The sequence below is a fragment of the Apteryx mantelli genome, chromosome 21, assembly GCF_036417845.1.
Source record: "Apteryx mantelli isolate bAptMan1 chromosome 21, bAptMan1.hap1, whole genome shotgun sequence".
Taxonomy (NCBI): Eukaryota; Metazoa; Chordata; class Aves; order Apterygiformes; family Apterygidae; genus Apteryx; species Apteryx mantelli.
Window position 1 is genome coordinate 1,362,455 of NC_089998.1, and position 18,046 is coordinate 1,380,500.

The 18,046-nt window shown below is 54.1% G+C and overlaps 1 protein-coding gene across 4 annotated transcripts in view; it reads left to right on the top strand.

Moving 5' to 3' along the window:
• The window catches only part of NR6A1 (nuclear receptor subfamily 6 group A member 1), a 103,208-nt gene extending 100,141 nt beyond the window's left edge, over positions 1–3,067 (top strand). For all 4 annotated transcript variants that reach the window (XM_067309095.1, XM_067309096.1, XM_067309097.1 and 1 more), the window contains 2 exons: positions 1,280–1,432; positions 2,474–3,067. In XM_067309095.1, coding sequence (XP_067165196.1) covers positions 1,280–1,432; positions 2,474–2,562 — 242 coding nt within the window. In that variant the 3' untranslated portion in view covers positions 2,563–3,067. The remainder of the gene's footprint in view (positions 1–1,279; positions 1,433–2,473) is intronic.
• The last annotated feature ends 14,979 nt before the right edge of the window (positions 3,068–18,046 follow it).

The following is an 18,046-nucleotide window of genomic DNA, read 5'->3' on the forward strand; positions in this document are numbered from 1 at the left end:
TGCGTGGTGCCAGTCTGCTGCTTGCTGTGACCCCCCTTCCAGGAACGGTTTGTTGTGAGGACAGGTCTGGGGGGGCCTCTGAGGATGTTTCTTCATGTTGTGTGCGCATAAATGAAGAAAACTATTGAAAGGGAAATGCTTAATCGGTGGTGTTCAGCAGTCATTTTGGAAATAAATGTCTCTGAAGTCTTTTGCACTGTGAAAGATAGTTGCGCTTTGTAAAAATGTGCTGAAAACTCTCTCCTCCCCCACTCATTTTCACCAAGAGATAGTGCTGACACTTCAATGTGTGCCCCGGGCTGAGATTCCGGTTTGCTTCCCTGGACGGTTTCCTGACACTGGATAATACACTTCTTTAGCTGTTTCCATTGTTTTCCAAAATGTATTTTCATTAACTTCCTGTCTTCTTTTATTTTTAGTTGAAGTTTGCAATTTTTTATGTGAAATACCTGAAAATTATTTTTAAAAGTCAGCTTTTGGGCAGTAGATAAATGCCTCTTCCGTCATATTGTCTTACAATAGTGAGCCTGCAGTAAGGGTCGTGTCGTTTGCTTCTCCCAACCATACCGGATCCTTCCCAGGACACCAAGCAGTGTGCAAATGTCATTGATCATGCAGAAATGTGGCAATGTGACTTCCTGCCGTTTTGATAGCTTAGAAATGTTCATTTTTCCTTTGTGTGCATTGCTTGACATTGGTAAAGCTACATTTTAAAATAAGAACTTGACAAGTTTTATAAAGCTCATATGATATAATTCATAAGCAGATGGGGAGAAGTATGATGATACCTTGAATTATAGAGTTGAACGCTTTCCTCAGCCAAGATGATATAGCTAAAATCAACATGTTTCTGTCTGAGGAAATATTACATTGAAGCCAGGGTGAGGACTAAAGCCTTGACATACAGCTACTTTACAAAAGGCAGGTAGGGATTTAAGGTTGCTAGAACTGTTATCTCCCCGAGAGTTCATTGATCTCTGAAGACGAGCAGCTTAGGACATTGCCTGTTCTCATCCCTGGCTTTTATGGAAGGAAATCTTGTACCCACATACTCATATAAAGACACATCTGTGATATGGGTGTATTAGGAGAGGAGATGGAAATTTTAATCTCTGTGTAACTGTACACTTGAAGTCTGTCTCCAAAGCAGTGACCCAGCTTAGAGTTTTAGAAATACCTTTTTCCTTCCTGAAGAAGTGGTGATGAGAATAAGTGTGAGTCTGCTGCTGTTCTAATGTTTTCATCATGTTTTCATTATTCTAATCATGTTTACTTTCAGACATTAGGGGTCTGACTAATGCGTCCCAACTGGAGCAGTTGAATAAGCGGTATTGGTACGTGTGCCAGGATTTCACAGAGTACAAATACCCACATCAGCCAAACCGTTTTCCGGATTTAATGATGTGTTTGCCAGAGATACGATACATTGCAGGTAACTTTTTGAGCTCGTCTCCCAGTTGGATCATGTGAAAATTATGAAACTTGCTTTTAGAAGAAACTTTGCCCTATTTATAAAGTGAAATTCTTGTCTACTCAGGTGGACAACTTGTCTGCTTATGTGGGACCTTTTTCTGTTTAAGCATCTCCTTTGTCTTTAAGATAATCTTCTGTGCCCTCGAGTTCACCCAGCTGAACTGACTCTTTTGCGAGCTACCCTTGTGACACACTCTCTAAATCGAAAGGCATGGCATTATGTTCTGTTTCTTAATTCTCCCCCCAAAAATATGCATTATTCTCTGAAGTGGCGTACTTTTAAGTACTTTGGTTAGATTGTCAGTTTAGTTTCTTCCTTTCAGCCCCAACTTAGAGATGTTTTGTCTCAAACGGGTGTAATCCTGGGTTGAGTAGTTGTCTTATAGCAAATAGAGGTATCCCTAAAGTGCTGTTTTGAGGAGCACGCTATAACCAGAGCGGCGGGCAGGCCTGAGATGCAGTCCCTAGGTTTCAGCTCTTCTGGAATTTAGGACATCTGAAATCTACAGGTGAATTTTCAAACTGAGTTGTGTCACTAATTATATCTAAAGGATCTGGTATTGTTAAAACGTTGTTTGTTCCTGGATGTTATGGTAAGGGGAAGACATTTGCCTCCCCATGTCAAGGCTCTGTATACTTCATCCTACTCTGTTGTAACAAACTAGATAATAATCATAGAATAACTCTCATAATTTACGCATTGAGATCTACAAGGGGGGTTGAGGAGAGGTGGGGTTTAGTCTTTCCCAGTTTGTATAAAAACAGCTCCATCGTGGAGAAATCATTCTGGTCTGACTTTGCCCATTTATTTAGCTTTCATTTCAGTAAATAATAAATCCTGTTGTGTCCAAATGAATATCAAATGTCTAATGTAGCAATAGGATGATTAACTGTTTCTCTGAGAGGTTCAAGGTAAAACCGTCTCTTGCTGCGTTGCTGGCTTAGGTGTCTCTGAAATCCGGCTCAGGAACGGCTGCTAATTCTGATTCTTTCTTAACAGGAAAAATGGTGAATGTCCCCTTGGAGCAGCTGCCTCTTCTTTTTAAGGCCGTTCTACATTCCTGCAAGACAAGCGTGAGCAAAGAGTGAGCCCAAAATGCCCCCGCCCCGTGCCTTACTCCGGTGCCTCAGGCAGGGAACCGGCTCACGTGGAGAGGAAGGGGGAAAACGTGATCAAGGCAGTGGGGAATTGCTGAGACAGGGCAATGGGTGCCCCTGCTGTTGTAGCAAGAATCTTTTTTGTTTGTTTTTGTTTTTTTACTCTTTTTCCTATATATTTATTTCACGACAGAGTTGAATGTATGATCTTCAACACAATGCACATGGTTCTGTAGGAATGCAGCAGATGCATTCTCTAGCAGTTTACAGAATGTGAAGATGTTTAATGTTACAGTGTTTGTTAGGGTTAGTTCTTTTGTATTTTGGGGGCTGGGGACCGAGATGACTAAGACTACCTCAAGGAGAAGATGCTGTTTGCGCACTGCTCTTTCCATAATTTGTAACCAAAAGCATTTGTCATAGAGAGCAAACTGCCTCACTTCATTGACAGAGCTGTTAGCATCCCAAATGGACAATTTTGGAGAAGTGGGTGTTAGAGAAGTGCCAAGCTTTTTTGCTTTAAAAAAAAAAAAAAAAAAGCAGGGAATGGAGAAGAAGGAAAAGTCTGTCTATCCAATTTGTTTCTTTTCCTTTGTCAGTTTTCAGATGCAGATGGTAACGCGCGTGGTTTCCTTGAATTCTGACATAGAAGAATTGTAAGTGTTGCAAAGCTGAGAAGGGCTCCCAAGCCCCGTTCCCGTCCTGGGGGACGCAGGGGCGTCTCCTGCCCCCAAGCCCAGCCTCACTGGCTGATCTGCTGTTATTGCTGCAGAGCCTTTCTATTAACTGCACGTGCGTTGTTGCAGTTCAGAGCAGGCTCCCGACAGCCCAGCAACAGGGTTCCCTTGTTGGTAGAAACAAAGTGGACTGCAAATAATTTCTAATCACTTCCTTAACATCCATTTTAGGTTCACAAAAGCAGAAAAACCCTACGTAGAGAAGAGGCAGGATTGTCCCTTTCAGTACATTTCCCCCAAGATGATACCTGACTGCTGAGGAGAATTCTGCATTGCAGCAATCACAAGCAGCCCCTTTCTGGGAACAGTTAACTTACCCTGTGGTTAAATGTAACGTATGTAACTGTGATAAGGGACTCCAGTATCCTCCGTCATGGCTTTCTCTGCTGGACTCAGGGAATGCATGATTCATAGTCATATCCCACCAGGATGTTTTACTGTCTAGTGGAATCCCTTTTTACCAGGAAAAGCTGGTATTAATACAATGCTTGGTAAACTGTTTTATCCTAGGTGTTACAAGGTTTGGATTTTCCACCTAGCAACTCCACACCATCACACTGCATGGAGAAATGGTTTAACGACTACTGGTTAGCTGTCTGAGTAATTGCTCAGCACTGGTGTTTATCTAAACTTGGGTGTTCTCGTGATCTCCTGCTAGTGGTGGTGGTGGATGGTGTTAGATGAGATACTGTTTCTCTTATCTCCTTCGTTAAGAAATAACTTCCAAAGACTCGGTCGTTCTCCTAGGCAGCTATGTTGCCCTGGCTGAATTTTCTTCCCTGCATCCTTAGTAGTGAATCTGATCTTTATGTAGTGAGTTAGGGCTAATCAAGAAATTTTTGAATGCTGTTTTTAAACTACTTTGGGAAGCAAGTTCTGTTCCTCCAGGGCAGGAGGAACCAGTCGCTACCTTTTGCCTTGTCCCGATAACAGCTGTGTAAGGCACAGAGCAGGTATTCCTCAGAAGTACTGAAGCTGCTATTAGATCAAAATGAATGTGGTAGTGAACAGGAGAAAAATGTCATTCACCCCAGTCTTTTTTCCTTCCCCCATGTTACCTACACACCGGAGCATACTCATTCGGTAGCAACCCAGGAGACGTTGCATCCCGCTAGCTTGGCACATCTCTAGGTTAGTCAACAGTTATTCTGTGTACCAAGTGCTGCCTGCTCCTCTCTGCAGGAGACCTTGACGGCTCCTTTTAAACTTCCCTTAAGGGCATGCTGTTGACTAACTATATAGACCCAAGGCAGCATTGCGTTCTTTGTAATTCTGCTTGGGAATCTTCCAGCTTGATGGTTTCCCTTTTCTAAAAGTCCACTAGCTGCTCATTTTTCATTATTTAAATATGATGTTACGGGTAACAGCTGCTGGGACCAGCAGCAGTTCAGTTTGATATAGCTTCACAAATCCAAAGTTAGTTCTGTAAATCTCATTTACTTTCTGATTGTAAAATGAGACAAGCACATATTTCTCAGGAAAGCCTTCTGCATACAGTGTATACCTCAAGTGTAAATGGGAAGATTTTAGTATATCTGTTTGTAAGTTAGAAAGTATTTCTCAGCTTTTAACTTTAATTTTCAAATAGCTTCATATGATCTTTTTATTACGGGTTATCTTCTGGCTTGCTGTTTTATACACTCAAGGAAATGTTAATTTGCATAGGAGTTATATTATTCTACAATTACTGAATTATTATAATCTGTTGATGAGTAAGAGTTTGTTTTAATTAGTGTACATAAAAGTGGTCATCTTATTGCCAAATACCCAACAAAAATCATCTACAGGGTACTCTGTGTTTAGCCAAAAGAGACTCCCAAGAGTAATGCTGTACCAACAACAACAACAAAAAATACCTAGACTTATTTGTGATGATGAATGGGCAGGAATGTTCTACTTTCTCTTGTATAAACCAAATTTTATAAAGGTTGATGGGCAGCAGTATCCATTTACAAATAACTGATTTATTGTAGGGAGTAGAAGAGCTTTGCTAAACTTACAGGTAAAGAAGTGTGTATGTGTGTGTGTATATATAGATATATATATATACACCAAACCAGAATCTAACTCATTGGACAGTCATTATTAATATCTTCTGCACCAAGTCCTCTAATGACTTGTATTTTTTAAACAGGGTAAAGTGAATGTGTTGCATTGCAAACTCAGGTATTATGAGAAGGTAGGAATGTAGATAGAAATGTAGAGACATTAGGTCAGTCACTAGATGTATTTGTGAATTTGGTTTGAAGGACACCCTGGAAAGGTTGGAATTTTTGTTCCATTCTTCACATAACATTCAGTTTACAGGGACTCATATTTTATTTGTGCTTAATGCTAGTAGGGGGAAGTTCATTATCTTTGGTATCTATCTGCTGTTGCTTATCTGACCTTCTGTCATAGAGGAATCAATCAACAATAATAGTCTTTGGTAGAATTTTCTGCCATGACAAGTCAATTTTTATCCCCGATTTGAAAGATAAATTGGCTGACTGACCCCCTCCTCTCCTTCATAGTATTTGTGCAGATAGAAAGCTGAAGAGTTACTTTTAATCTGAACAGAGATTTGGGACATAAATTTGAAATGCTCTGGCTCACATATTCAGAGGAACTCTGCCTAGGAAGCTTACCTGCAATTTTACAGCCTGAAGCACATCATCCAGTGTAGGGAATATAGCAGAAATTGCTGCTGCCAGCTAACAGCGATGGGTCTTAGCTCAAGTGGCGAGACCCCAGGCGTCTGAGCGAAAGCTCTTTGAAATCAGCTGCTTGCCCTTGGGTCGGGCTTCCAGCGCACGAACTGAGGCTTGGCTCCATCACGTGTGTCAGCAGTAAGTTCTTCTCTTTCACATGTCCCAGCCCCTAGAGAGGGTTGTGAGATGGTTGGATGCTGCCAGGATGCTCAGAGATGCCTGTTCTCTCTCCAGACTGATGGGTGCGGGACTTGGCAAAACCAGTGCAGCAGGAGCTAACTTTACAGCCAGATGCAACGCTCCTTGGCGACAGGGTGCTTTGTTCCCTCTGGCCTCAATTTTATCTTTCTTTCTTTTCATTTTGAATAACATGGTGTGCTCAGATCCCTGGCTGGACCTAGCTGGCTGGTAGGGGTATCATATTTGGTTATATATATTGAAACAGATGTGTAATCTTTATTGGAAGTTTCACATACATGTTTGCTGCTTTCCAAAGGTTAACAAAGCTGGTTGCTGTCTTCCTTCTCCTCTTATGCCTGTTAGCTCAGGGTGCTGCTCAGAGCCATTGCAGGTTTCGGGTAAGCAGAGTGGAGCTTTGGATTTTTCTATATATCTTAAATTCGGAGCTTTTCCAGCCTACAGTAAAATCACAGTAAAGATTAAAGGGGAAAGGAAACCAAAGGTTTTCCAAATGATCAATGCCAACATGTTGATCGGATTGCCGAGTGGGGAAGAAAGAAACATGGAAAACCCTGTTCTGTTAGGTGAAAACAAGTTGCCAGTGGCAGCGTCACAGGATTTTCTGGAGCGTAGAGGATTTTTCTGGCTCCCTAGAGAGAGCAGGTTTTCTCCGAGTCTGCTAGCTACTGCTCCAATAAGACCAATTCCCCAGGAACAACTTTTTTCTAGGCCTCTCGTATTGCTTTGAAAGAGCCTAGAAGAGCAAACAGGGCTACAAAAGCAAGCAGGAATTTTCAGGAATTCTGACGTTTCGGAGGGGCTCCTCTCCAGAAGTGCAGGAAAGCCTGGATGATGAGGACTCCTGCTGCGTTCCCAGCTGATTTCCTCCCAAACGTGTGCCCCCTCAGTGCCCTTTGGGCCTGGCTCAGAGAAAAATCCAAAACTGCATTTCACAAAAAGCAGGCTTTAATTACCCGCTTAAAGGATGGCGATTGCTCTGGGTCTTGTTTGCTGCCTGCCCTCTCTGTGCCTGCCCTCGCTCCGTTACAGCACGGCAGAGCCTCCGCCTTGGCGTGAACAAGGGGCTCTTCAGGCTTTTGCACAGAACAACAACGCAGCCAACTCAGATTAATGATTTTAAGTCTTGTCCTTCAAACCAACCTTTTTAAAAAAACTTGAATTTCTTTTATTACTTTTCTAAAACAAAAAAAAAATTTCTCCCGTGAATGTGCTATTTACCATTCATTCTTTCTTCTTTCTTGGTTTTGATTTGAAGCTATGAAGCTTGGTGTCTGTGAAAATGTTGTTATTTCTGTATTTCTCAGGATAATAAGCGGCAATCATCCCTGCCACATAAAAGGCAGGAGAAAGGGGGAAACTTGGGGAACTAGTTTAAGTATGAAGCTAATTTTTAAGTTTTAGATGATGTGTAAATCAAGGTAATACATAAGACGTCAGTGTCAAGCTGTGGTGTTTCTCTGGGTTCTCAGTGTGTTGTCTGCAATACACAGAAGCTCAGGGATAAGTATTTAAAATGTGACCCAGAGAAACCCTAGTTTTGATGTTGCAGCAGTTGCTTCTTTCATGACCTGTTTGGAGAACTGTTTAAAAACTGAATAAAACCCCCGTATAGGGGTTTTGGGGAAAAAACTTCTGGTTTTGCTTGTGGGAAGTTCTTATATTAAAGGATTAGATGGCTATGTAAATGGATAACATCCTTAAAATGCACATTGCCCGTTTTAGGTTGCCAGCCCATAGGAAGGGGAATTCTGGGCTCGCTTTGTGCTGGTTATTCTGAGCCGTAAGCTGGGTGTTGAGTCTACGAGTGCGACTTGCTGGAGAGCCTGAGTGCGCCCAGGGTGGCTGCACGTTGCTGCAGACACTGGAACAGGACAGAGGTAGACAGAAAGTCCAACTAGGACGGTAAAAGTGTCCTGCTAGCCGGCTAGCTGTGCTGCTGCTTCTCTTTGGCTGCAGCCCCTCTCTGCCTCACCCTGCAGTGTCCCGTGCTAGTTCTCATGGGTATTGCTGAAGTGTTAAATGCCATCATTCTGGAAAACTTTGCATTTCTGCTGAAGGCACGACAGCTCTAGGACTGGGACGGGTTCATCTGTATTTTCATGCTAAACGCAGTTTGCAAATACCTCGTCTTTTTGCCTTGGATGTTAGAAATATTACATTTAGTGCTTATGGAAAGGAGAAAAATTGATGTTTCTTACCGTGGCAGACTCCCTGACAGCACAGTCACAATATTGCTGTAGTCAATCTGTTACGTACGAATCAGAGATTTGAATTTCCAGTCAGTACAACCTTCTCGTCGTAGTTTGGTAGGATTGTAGATTATTCAGACTGTTTGAGAAATACACTGACATGTAAAAGTAGTTTGCTTACTAGGAGTATCCAAAATGGCTCCGTCCGGACTGTGAGCCGGCCGAGCGCCATGTCCGGCACGGAGCGAGCATGGCACTGAGCGAGAGTCGGCCAACGTTTGCAGGGCTAAAAACGCTTTCTCAGCAGTCCCACGGGCCAGGATGTGCAAATGTGAGTTTAAACTAGTCCCATGCAAAGTGCTGATGAGCCCAATACAGGCAATATTTTTCCCCTAAAAAGAAAAAAAAGACTGTGCAGTTGACCTCTAACAAGTCTATGAAAGAAGCAACATGGTTCAGTGGAAGAAATGCCCCCAAGGGCAAAAAGAAACAAAAATTGAAACCAGATGACGATCAACCTTAACAAAGCCTTTTGTGATTCATTGTTTTCTTTCAATTTATAAAATGTCTTGTAATAGTTGATAACATTATTGACTCAATTTCCATAACAAAACTACCTCGTGTGACATCCTGTTTATCATCTCAAAGGGATTGTGTGAAAAACAGAATAGTGCTAGTGTTCGGTGCCAGTGAAAAACGCGGTGCGTGTGAAGGTCTCGCGTTTTGTGTCTGTGCCCGTGAGCTGTGGCTGGGTTGCCGCAGAAGCGTTTCACTGCGCGGGCGATGTTTTGGACTCTGTGTCCGGCCTGGACCACCGGCTGCCACGGGAGAGGCTCCGGGGCTGCGCGTGCTGCGCGGGAGCTCCCGCGGCAACGTCCCGCCGACCTGTGGCACCCCGGTGGCTACCGCGGCCACGAGCCGCTGTTGGCGTGATGGCCAGGACCGTGTGCGCCCACGCAGCGGGGAGCCAGGATCGGGGATCCTGCAGGAGCTCCCGGGCCTCTCCGCCGTGGCTGTGCTTGGGAAGGCCTGGCAGGACCGAGCTCAAGCGTTGCCCTCCAGGCGTGGACTGCACAGTGCAGCTTTCTGGTTAGTTTTTCACTGGTGCCCCTCAAACGCAGACCAGGTCCCAGCTCTGCGCTCTGGCAGATGTGGTGCGGACGCTACGTGTGTGGCCCGGGATTTCCGCAGTCCTTGCGCGTGCACCCTAGCTCTAGCCATACTTGACGGCCCAAGGGGAACGCTGGTCCAGCATGCTCCCTTGCATTTGTATAGGCTCATTGCTGGTTTGCGGGACGTCTCCAAAATGGGTTTGGGCCCAGTCTTGGGTCCTTCAGCAGACGTTCCCAATGATGTTTTCTCTCTGTAAAACATTTCATTTTTCCCATGATCCCTTGCATAAATCAGGGAAGCAGGATGTTGCCTCAGCATAACAAACAGCGAACGTTTAGCTGTTACGTTTACCGTGCTGGAGCGGGAGCCTGGACGGGCGAGCGCGGCCGGCGGCTGCTGCTCCTCTGCCGTGGGTCCCGGCAGCAGCTTGCGGCGGAGGCAGCTCAGCTGGTCCCGCCGGGCGTCTCGGAAGCTGCCGCGACGCTGTGACCGCGTGAATGTTCCCGCGCGCGCGGTGGGGCCGGGGCTGGAGCCGTGCCCGTGGCCGCGGGAGCCGGGGCGGCCCCGGGTTGCGCCCGGCTCCTCTCTGCTCCGCTGCTCTGCTCTGCAACTTGACTACCTGTGGAAATGTGACCAATAAGTGTTGAACGCATGTTTAGCGAGTGTTAGCTATATGAACTAATAAATGTGAATTGTTCCGCACTGCTTGCGAGTCTGGTGTTTCCTTGAGTTTTCCCTCTAAGAAGTTACTTCTCCCAGCGGCGGCGTGGTGGTGACCGAGCCGCGCGCTGCCCAGACAGAGACGCTCGGCTCCCCTGCGTTCCTCCATCCGCATGTGGTGGAAGTGGTGGTAGGTCTGGGAAGCAGCCCGGGACCGTCGGCGTGGAAGGGTGTGCAAGCCCTCGCTGTGCGGGTCGGCGGTGTGGAGCCGTGGGCAGCAGCCGCTGCGGAGGCTCCGCAGGGATCGGCGGCTGGGGGATCCTGTCGTCCGGTAGGAGCTCCCAGTGCTGCTGGGCCTTGGGGCGGGCTGGTCGCTGGAAGGACCGCAGGGGACGGCGGTGCAAGAGCAAAGCCTTGCGTGGCCCTCTGGGTCTCGCCCCGTCGCGGGTGCAGAGCGCTGCCTGCTTCCCCGAGAGGCGAGGAGGCAGGAGAGAAGTTTTTCTGCTTTTCCCTCTTTGCACGTTTCTTGGTACGCATGTTGCCGTCGCTCCAGGGCTGCTGCGGAGATGGTAATTTCTGTTCGTGAGATGGCCAGAACATGCTGCAGTTTGGGCAAGCAATGGTTGCTATTGTGGGCTGCGCTGAAAGGAGGGTTCGTAGCACCAGCGAGGAGAGTCTTGCCTTAAGAGCTGCTGCAAGCACCAGCAATGCTCCCAACGAGCAAACGCACCAGAAATCCTTGACCAGAACGCTCCGGAGAGAAACAGCGGAAATCAATGAAAGACCTCTCGTGTCACTGAGGCAGGTGAGTGTTAAAAGACTAAGGAGTGCTTTTTATATTTACATTTCTATATGTATTAGAGTGTATACATTAAGGCCCATTCAGCGGTGATGCTGCACCGCCACAAAGGCGGCGCTGGCCAAGTGAGCAGCTGGGCCCCCGCGGGCTGCCTGCGCCTTTCTGTGCGCTTCTCGTGGCTTTGGCTTTGCTAAACCTATAGAACTGGAAAATCTTCCTTTTTAGTGTTTAGCAGTTCTCATGCTTGGGAGTGTTCAGGGTTTTTTCCCCCCCATATTTTAATAATGGGAGATCGTAGGGTAAGGAACTAACAGTGAAGTGCCTGCTTGCTGGGGAAAAAAAGGTATAGTATTCCCCATAATTTTCCTAAGCTATGGGATGTGGTCATACCAGGAGCTTCTGTGTCTGAACACAGACTTGCTGGATCATAATAAACAGTTTTTGTATGGAGCTGAGCCTTTGCCCAGCTGACAGAGCAGAGGAGCGTGGGGTGAGAAACCTTGTTTCCTTCCCCACATTCTGCCCTCAGCTTTGCTATGGGTTTTTGGAAATCATTCACACCTTCGTTGCAACTTCCCTGCTGCCAGGAAGGGAGCCAAAGGCTTGTGCCTTTGGAAGAGCTTTGAGAGGAGGCCTCGGCCGTGCATCCCGCTGCGACGCCACGCAAACCCCAGGTGTGGCGAGAACCGCTGGAGCCTGCCTAGGCAGCCTCCGCATCCACTTGCTTCCGGCTTCGTTGGGAGGAGCCGAACTTGTGTTCACCGGCGCCTGCGGTTTTAATATTAATCTCTTACCACGCGCTGATGGGTGGCTCTGTCATCCCTTCGCCTGGGTGGAGAAGTTGGCACTGGTGGGTCTCTGCGGGAGACGGTCCGGCCACCTCCTCTGCGGCTTGGCCTCTCGAGGAAAACCGGGCTAGTCTGGGGTAGGAGCAATGAAAAGCCGGGTCCTGCCGGCCTTGGCCGTGTTCGCGAGAGAGACCGGGCGGTTCTGGGTCCTGCGTGGAGCTGCCGCAGCCCCGTGCGAGACAGGGCTGTCCTCGCAACGGGCTGTCGTACTCCGAAATCCCCCAGTGCCCGTTACGCAGAGACGACAGAAATGCTTTTGCTAGGACCTAAGGGGTGGCTTTGGAGAAGAGGATGAGCAAAAGCGTTGTCTCAAAACTCAGGCCAAGCCAGGGACCTAGCTAAACCGCGCTCTGCTCTAACCTGGGCCCCTGGAAGTAATTTGGAGCGCGACGAAGCGGTGATTCCCATGGAGCTGGTACCTTGTGCTTGCAGTGATCCCGTACAGCAGGTGCATTAGGTGAGTCGGCCCGTAAATCAATACCGGACAAGCTCAGCCTCGCCTGAGGCCAGTCTTGAGCTTGCGCCGGGGCAGCTCACCACTGGGGAGGGTTTTTGTTGCAGCCGTGAGTCACAGCCGTGCGCGGTCCCTTCCGGAGGGCGCTGTGGGTGCAGGCAGGGAGCCGGGGCAGGAGAGGAGACCTGGTTCGGGAGGCGCAGGGTGTCCGGCGGTGCGCGGGGGCTCCCGACGGGCTTTGGGGAGGCCTCGCAGGGGGGTTCCCGCAGCTCTGCCGCCGCGAGGAGGCGACGCCGGAGGCCGCTGCGGGCTGCGAGCGCTGCTCCCACCACCTCGGCCCTCTGCGCCGCGGGAACCCCTTCCCGGCACCCCGGGAACAGGCGTCGGGAGCCTGACGTGCTCCGCTCGGCCAGGGAAAGCAGTTCCCTTGGCAACCGGAGACTCGGAAAGGCTCTGCCATAGCAACCGCCCTGCCTGGCTCCTGGTCCCCACGGTCCCATCGGCTCCGCCGGGGCCGCGGACAGTCCGGGTGCCTCCGTGGGCCGCGCGGGATCCGCCGCGGCAGGATGTCCCGGCACTGCCCCAGCCGGCAGCACCGTCCCGCTGCTCCCACCGCCTCCGCGCTTCGGTCCCGTGCTGCCCCGCTCCTCGGCCACGCGCTCTCCCGTTTGCTCCCTCCCTGTTGCGTTAATCTTCCACGTTTACGGCGCTTCTCCTCCTCCCCGGGGCAGTTCAAACACCCCTGGCAGCGCGCCGCGGTGGATTTATTCCCCGTAACGGGGCGCTGAAGGCCGGCGGCGGCGGCGCTCGCACGCGCAGGGCGGCTGGTTCGCCCTTCCGCTAACGCGGTGCGAGCCCGGGCGCTCGGCACGCGCGGGGCCGCCTCTACCGCGCCGCCGCCGGGAAAGCCAGCCCCGAGTGGGAAAAGTACCAGCACGTTTTAATTTTCAGCTCAACCTCCGCTGACCGCGGTGTTTTGATTAGAGCTCTGCTCCCTTTTCATCTCCGCGCGCCGGCGGGTGACAAGTGCCGCAGCCTCGCGCGCGCGGTGCAATAGTTTATCGCCGAAGGCCAGCGGCTGTATGAATTCAGAGCCGGCGCTGAACAAATCACACTGTCACCCACGTCAAACTTGTTAACCTGATCTTTGGTGGATCACTAGTGTCAACATTGCACGGAGCATACATTATCGGCCCAAGGACTCGGGCGACGCGTCTGTCAGGCTGGTCTGTCGCAGCCCCGCTCCCGACCTTCGCGGAGGAACTTTCAAGGAGAGCTGCCTTCCTCTTAGCAAAGAGACGGTGCTGCCGGGAGGGCCGGGGGCTGGGGTGGGATGGGATGGGGTGGGATTGCACGTGCGTGGCGGTGGCGTCGCGGGCCCGAGGAGCTCTGCTGGGGTGTCCGGGGCGTCCGCCCGGGCTGGGTGCAGGCGGTGGAAGGATTTCCTCCATGCCCAGCACCGGCTGCCTCTCCTATGCAAACTTCTCCCTGTCCTGCCACCAATGCATCCCGAGCTCCTGCCTCGTCCCCATCCTCCTGGCGCTGAACCTGAGAAGCAGCCCGTCGCGCGCAACGGCCACCCGTTGCTGGTGGGTCTCCAGCTATGGGGCCGTTGGGAGCGTGTGCCAAGTGCAAGAGCTGCTCTCGGTGTCTCCCGCGGGATTCATCGCAGTAGCGAGGCTAAACGAAAGCCCAGCGGCGGTTACGGGGCAGGCGAGCGCGGGTGCTCGGAGGTGCCCACCCCAGCGCCGCCCCGACCTGGGGATGTGCCGTCACCCACCGCAGCACGAGCCGGGAGGACGGCGCCGAGGGCGAGGGATGCCCGCGGGGACAGGGACGCGTCCGCAGTGGGCGCTGGGTCCCCGCTCCGCGCCGCTCTCCCGCCGGCCGACCCCGCTATCCAGCTGTGAAAGAGTGAGCGAGCGCCGGAGAGAAATCCTTCTCTCCGCTCACCTCCTCACAATAAGGATTCCTGTAAAGAGCTCTTATCCTTGAAGGAAACGAGGCAGGCAAGCAGGAATAGTAAACAAAAGGCCGTCGTCCTGACCCGGGAGCTTCGTGCTGCCGGCAACTGCCAAGAGGAAACGTAGCGAGAGGCTGCATCCGAGCCCAGCTCTGCAGCGCGCCGCGGCCCCCGTGTCAAGGAGCCCCCCGGGAGCGGACCACCGGGGCGGCGCGGCGCTGCCGGCGCGCCAGCTGCACTCGGCCGCCCGCGTCCGCGGCCCTGGCACCGCGGGAATGCGGGGGGCAAGGCGATGCCGCCGCCGCCGCGGCGCTATCGCCCGGGTCCCGGCCCCCCGCACGTGCGTGCGCGCGCGCTATCGCCCCGGCCCCGGAGTCAGGGACTCGGGGCAGCTGGTGGCGCAGGCAGCGGGATCCGGCCGGCGGTAGCCCCGGCCCCACCTGCCGCCGGCACGCTCCGGGAACGTGGCGCGGCCCGCGGGGCTGCCCCCGCCGCCGATAAGCCGGGAGGATGGAGATAAAGCCCCAGGAGGAGATGTGCTCTGCCGAGCGTCAAGGCTGCGCACCGGCCGGCAGCCCTGCTCGTGCCGAAGCCGCGCCGCGTCCTGGTGCAGCTCCGCAGGGCCAGCCAGGGCCGGTTCCCGGCAGCGCTGCGGTAGCCGGCCGGGGGCTTGCTCCCTGCGGAGCCGGGGGAGCCGGGGCAGAGCGGTTGCCGGACCAAGCGACAGGGCTTGGCGATGGGAATGTGGGTGCTTGAGCCCAGTGGGAGCGTGGAGCAGGGGCCGTGCCTCGTGGGCGATGGGGACGGTGCCTCCTCCAGCCTCCTGCGGCCGCCGAGCACGTCACGAGCCGGCAGTGCTCAGCCCTCCCCAGCGGCAGCATCTCCCCCGGCCCGGCGGCGTGCAGAGACGCGGCGGTAGGGCAGCACCTCTGCTCCAGGCCCCCCAGCGGCCGCTCCACCATCACCGAATAGGTGGGTTGGAGGCACCTCTGGAGACCCCCCGGTCCAAACCCCTGCACAAGCCGGGTCACCCCGAGCAGGTCGCCCAGGGCTGCATCCAGTCGGGCGTTGAATGTCGCCAAGGGTGGAGACTCGGGGCAGCCCGTTCCCTTGCTCCGTCGCCCTCGCGGGCGGTGAAGAAGTATTTTGGTGGGGTCCAGCAGCGGCTTCCTGCCCCAGCTCCTCGCGGGAGCCTCGGGTCGCCCCGCGCCCTGGCAGCCACGGCTGGAAAACCGCCTCCGACCCTCCGAGGGCGCGTTCCCACACCGCCAGCTCCCGCCCCACCTCGTGCCCCGCGGCCACGAGCGAGCAAGCAGCGACCCTGGGGCTGCGCGTCGGCTGCGAGAGCGGGGCCGCGGCCTTGGCACGGGCCCGGGCACAGGGAAGCGCCCAAGGCCAGCACGGACGCATTTACCCCTGGAAACACCTAGCCTCAAAAATAGCCGGCGAGCAGCACGCGGCCGGGGCTTCCCGGGGGAACAATGCCCGGCGGGAGGAAGCGGCCGCTCGGCACCGCTCCTCCCGCCCGCGCCGCGCCGCGGCCGCCGCGTACCCGCCCGGGCGGGGGCCTTGAACCCGCCGGAGATTTATTTTCCGTGACATTGGCATCGCATCGGAACATCTGGCATTCGGCTGATAATTGCTCGCCATCGGGGCGGAAGCTGCCTCTCCAGGCCTGGCTCTTCTTCCAGAGCTGTTTGCATCAGTTTTCTCTCCTCTTCAGCTGCAGAGCAAGGGAAAAACAAGCAGGGCTGCGCGGCCCGCGCCGTGCTGTCGCCATCCCTGTCCCTGCCGGCTCCTCTCCCCCGGGGCTGCTGCGCCGCCGTTTTGCTCCCCTGCATGTGGCTGTGACGTCCTGCAGCCCCCGGTGCCGGCCGGGACCATCAAGCCAGGGATGTGGGAGCCTGGGATGGTGCTGGGAGCGCGGCCGGCGCTGCAGGACGGCTGTCGCAGCGGGGCCGCGCAGACAGGCCGGGCGGCGCGGCGGTGATCGATAGCGGGAGCGCGGTGCCGGCCGGGGGAATAAATCCCCTCCGCGGCGGGCAGGGAGGTGCCGCGCGCTGCCCTCTCACCCCGGGGCCTTGGCTCGCCGCCCCCGCGTGTTTTTGCAGAGCGGTTGGAAACCTGAGCCCCCCCCGCCGGCCCCACGGGGCGACGGGACACCCGAGCGGCGCCTGTGCCGCCACCGTCCGCAGCCTCGGCCCGAGCCGGCCCCTGCCCGAGCCACTCGCGGCAGCGCAGGGTCGCGCCGCGGCTTCCCCGGCCGCTGCCGGGTTCCCTCCGCAGCCCGGGAGCAGACTGCAAGCCTGGTGCTCGCTCCGCACCTGCCCGTTCGCCTGCAAGCTCCTTCCCCTTCTCTCCTCAGGCCTTTCCCGCGGGAAGGAAACCAGGGCAAACGCTGCTTCGAACGGCGCTGCAGTGCAGCCGCATGCTCCCGCGAAGCCCGGGTAGGCGCTGACTCCCGTTTCGCCCCAAACCAAGGGCGTTTCTCCCGCACACATGGGGCTCCTCGCTGCAGGCCGGCGCGGGTGCTACAAGCTCACTTGCGCCCCAGAAAGAACTGGACTAACTCACGGTGGGAACCTCCTCTCCAGCCCGTTGCACGCACAGGAAACCTCGGTGTGCACTGCTCAGGGTGTGCATTGCTCAGGGTGTGCATTGCTCACGGTGTGCATTGCTCATTGCTCACGGTGTGCATTGCTCACGGTGTGCATTGCTCAGGGTGTACATTGCTCATTGCTCAGGGTGTGCATTGCTCATGGTGTACATTGCTCATTGCGCATGGTGTACATTGCTCACGGTGTGCATTGCTCATGGTGTACATTGCTCATTGCTCAGGGTGTACATTGCTCATTGCTCAGGGTGTGCATTGCTCATGGTGTGCACTGGCCTCCTCCGCGGGCCATCCCCACGCGGGCCGTAAATCCGGGCGGGCGCTGGCGCGCGCTCGCACCCTCCCTGCCCGCCAGTGCCCCGGGCCTCCCTCGGTGAGCTGCTCCCTCCCGCCGCTTTATCTGCTGCAGAGGTCCCACTTATCTCCCCTGTCACTTTCTAATGCTAGTTTATGGGCCGCGTTTTTGTAGCTTAATTATGGTGTTTTTCGGCACGGTCACGTGGGCACGGAAGCCAATAAGGCAACGAAGCTGGTGCATCGTCCCGGAGCCGAGCCCCCGCGGGGAGGAGACTGGCCGGTGTCCTGCACGGGCCGGCGTGCGCGCGGCCAGAGCCGAGGACCCGCGCGGCGGGAGCGCTGCTATAAATCACCCCGCGGCGCCGCGCAGGGCAGCGCGCCGGCAGGCTCCGGGGACGCCAGGCCGCCCACGGCGCCGGCCCCACCGACGGCGGGCGCCGAGCCGCCTCCGGGTGAGTAGGCGATTCGGCCGCGGCCACCCGTCTCCCGCCCGGCCCCCGCCAGGCCCGGCCGGATTTGGGCCGCGGCGCCGGCGGAGGCGTCATCCCCGTCCCGGCCCCACTGGGGCGGCAGGCTGGAGCCAGCGCGGCTCCGTGCCCCATGCACAGCACCGCCGTGGCCCCCGGGGGCTCTTGGCCCTTGCGATCTTGGCTGCGTCCTGCAGCCCCTTTTCCACTCCTCTTCCAGCTGCCATTCCCGGCCCTCCGGCAGCTCCCGCGGGAGAGCGGCCCAGCGGCTCGGTTGGCGGTAGGCGCGCTCCTTCCCGCACTGGCAGCCAGCTCACGGTGGGCACCGGGGGCTGCGCCGCTGCTGTTCCTAGCGCTGGGGCTCGATTCCCAGTGTCTCGGGCGCGCTCCGCTGCGGAGCCCGTTTCCTGTTTGCCGCGGAGTCCTCTGCGAGCGCCGCTTCC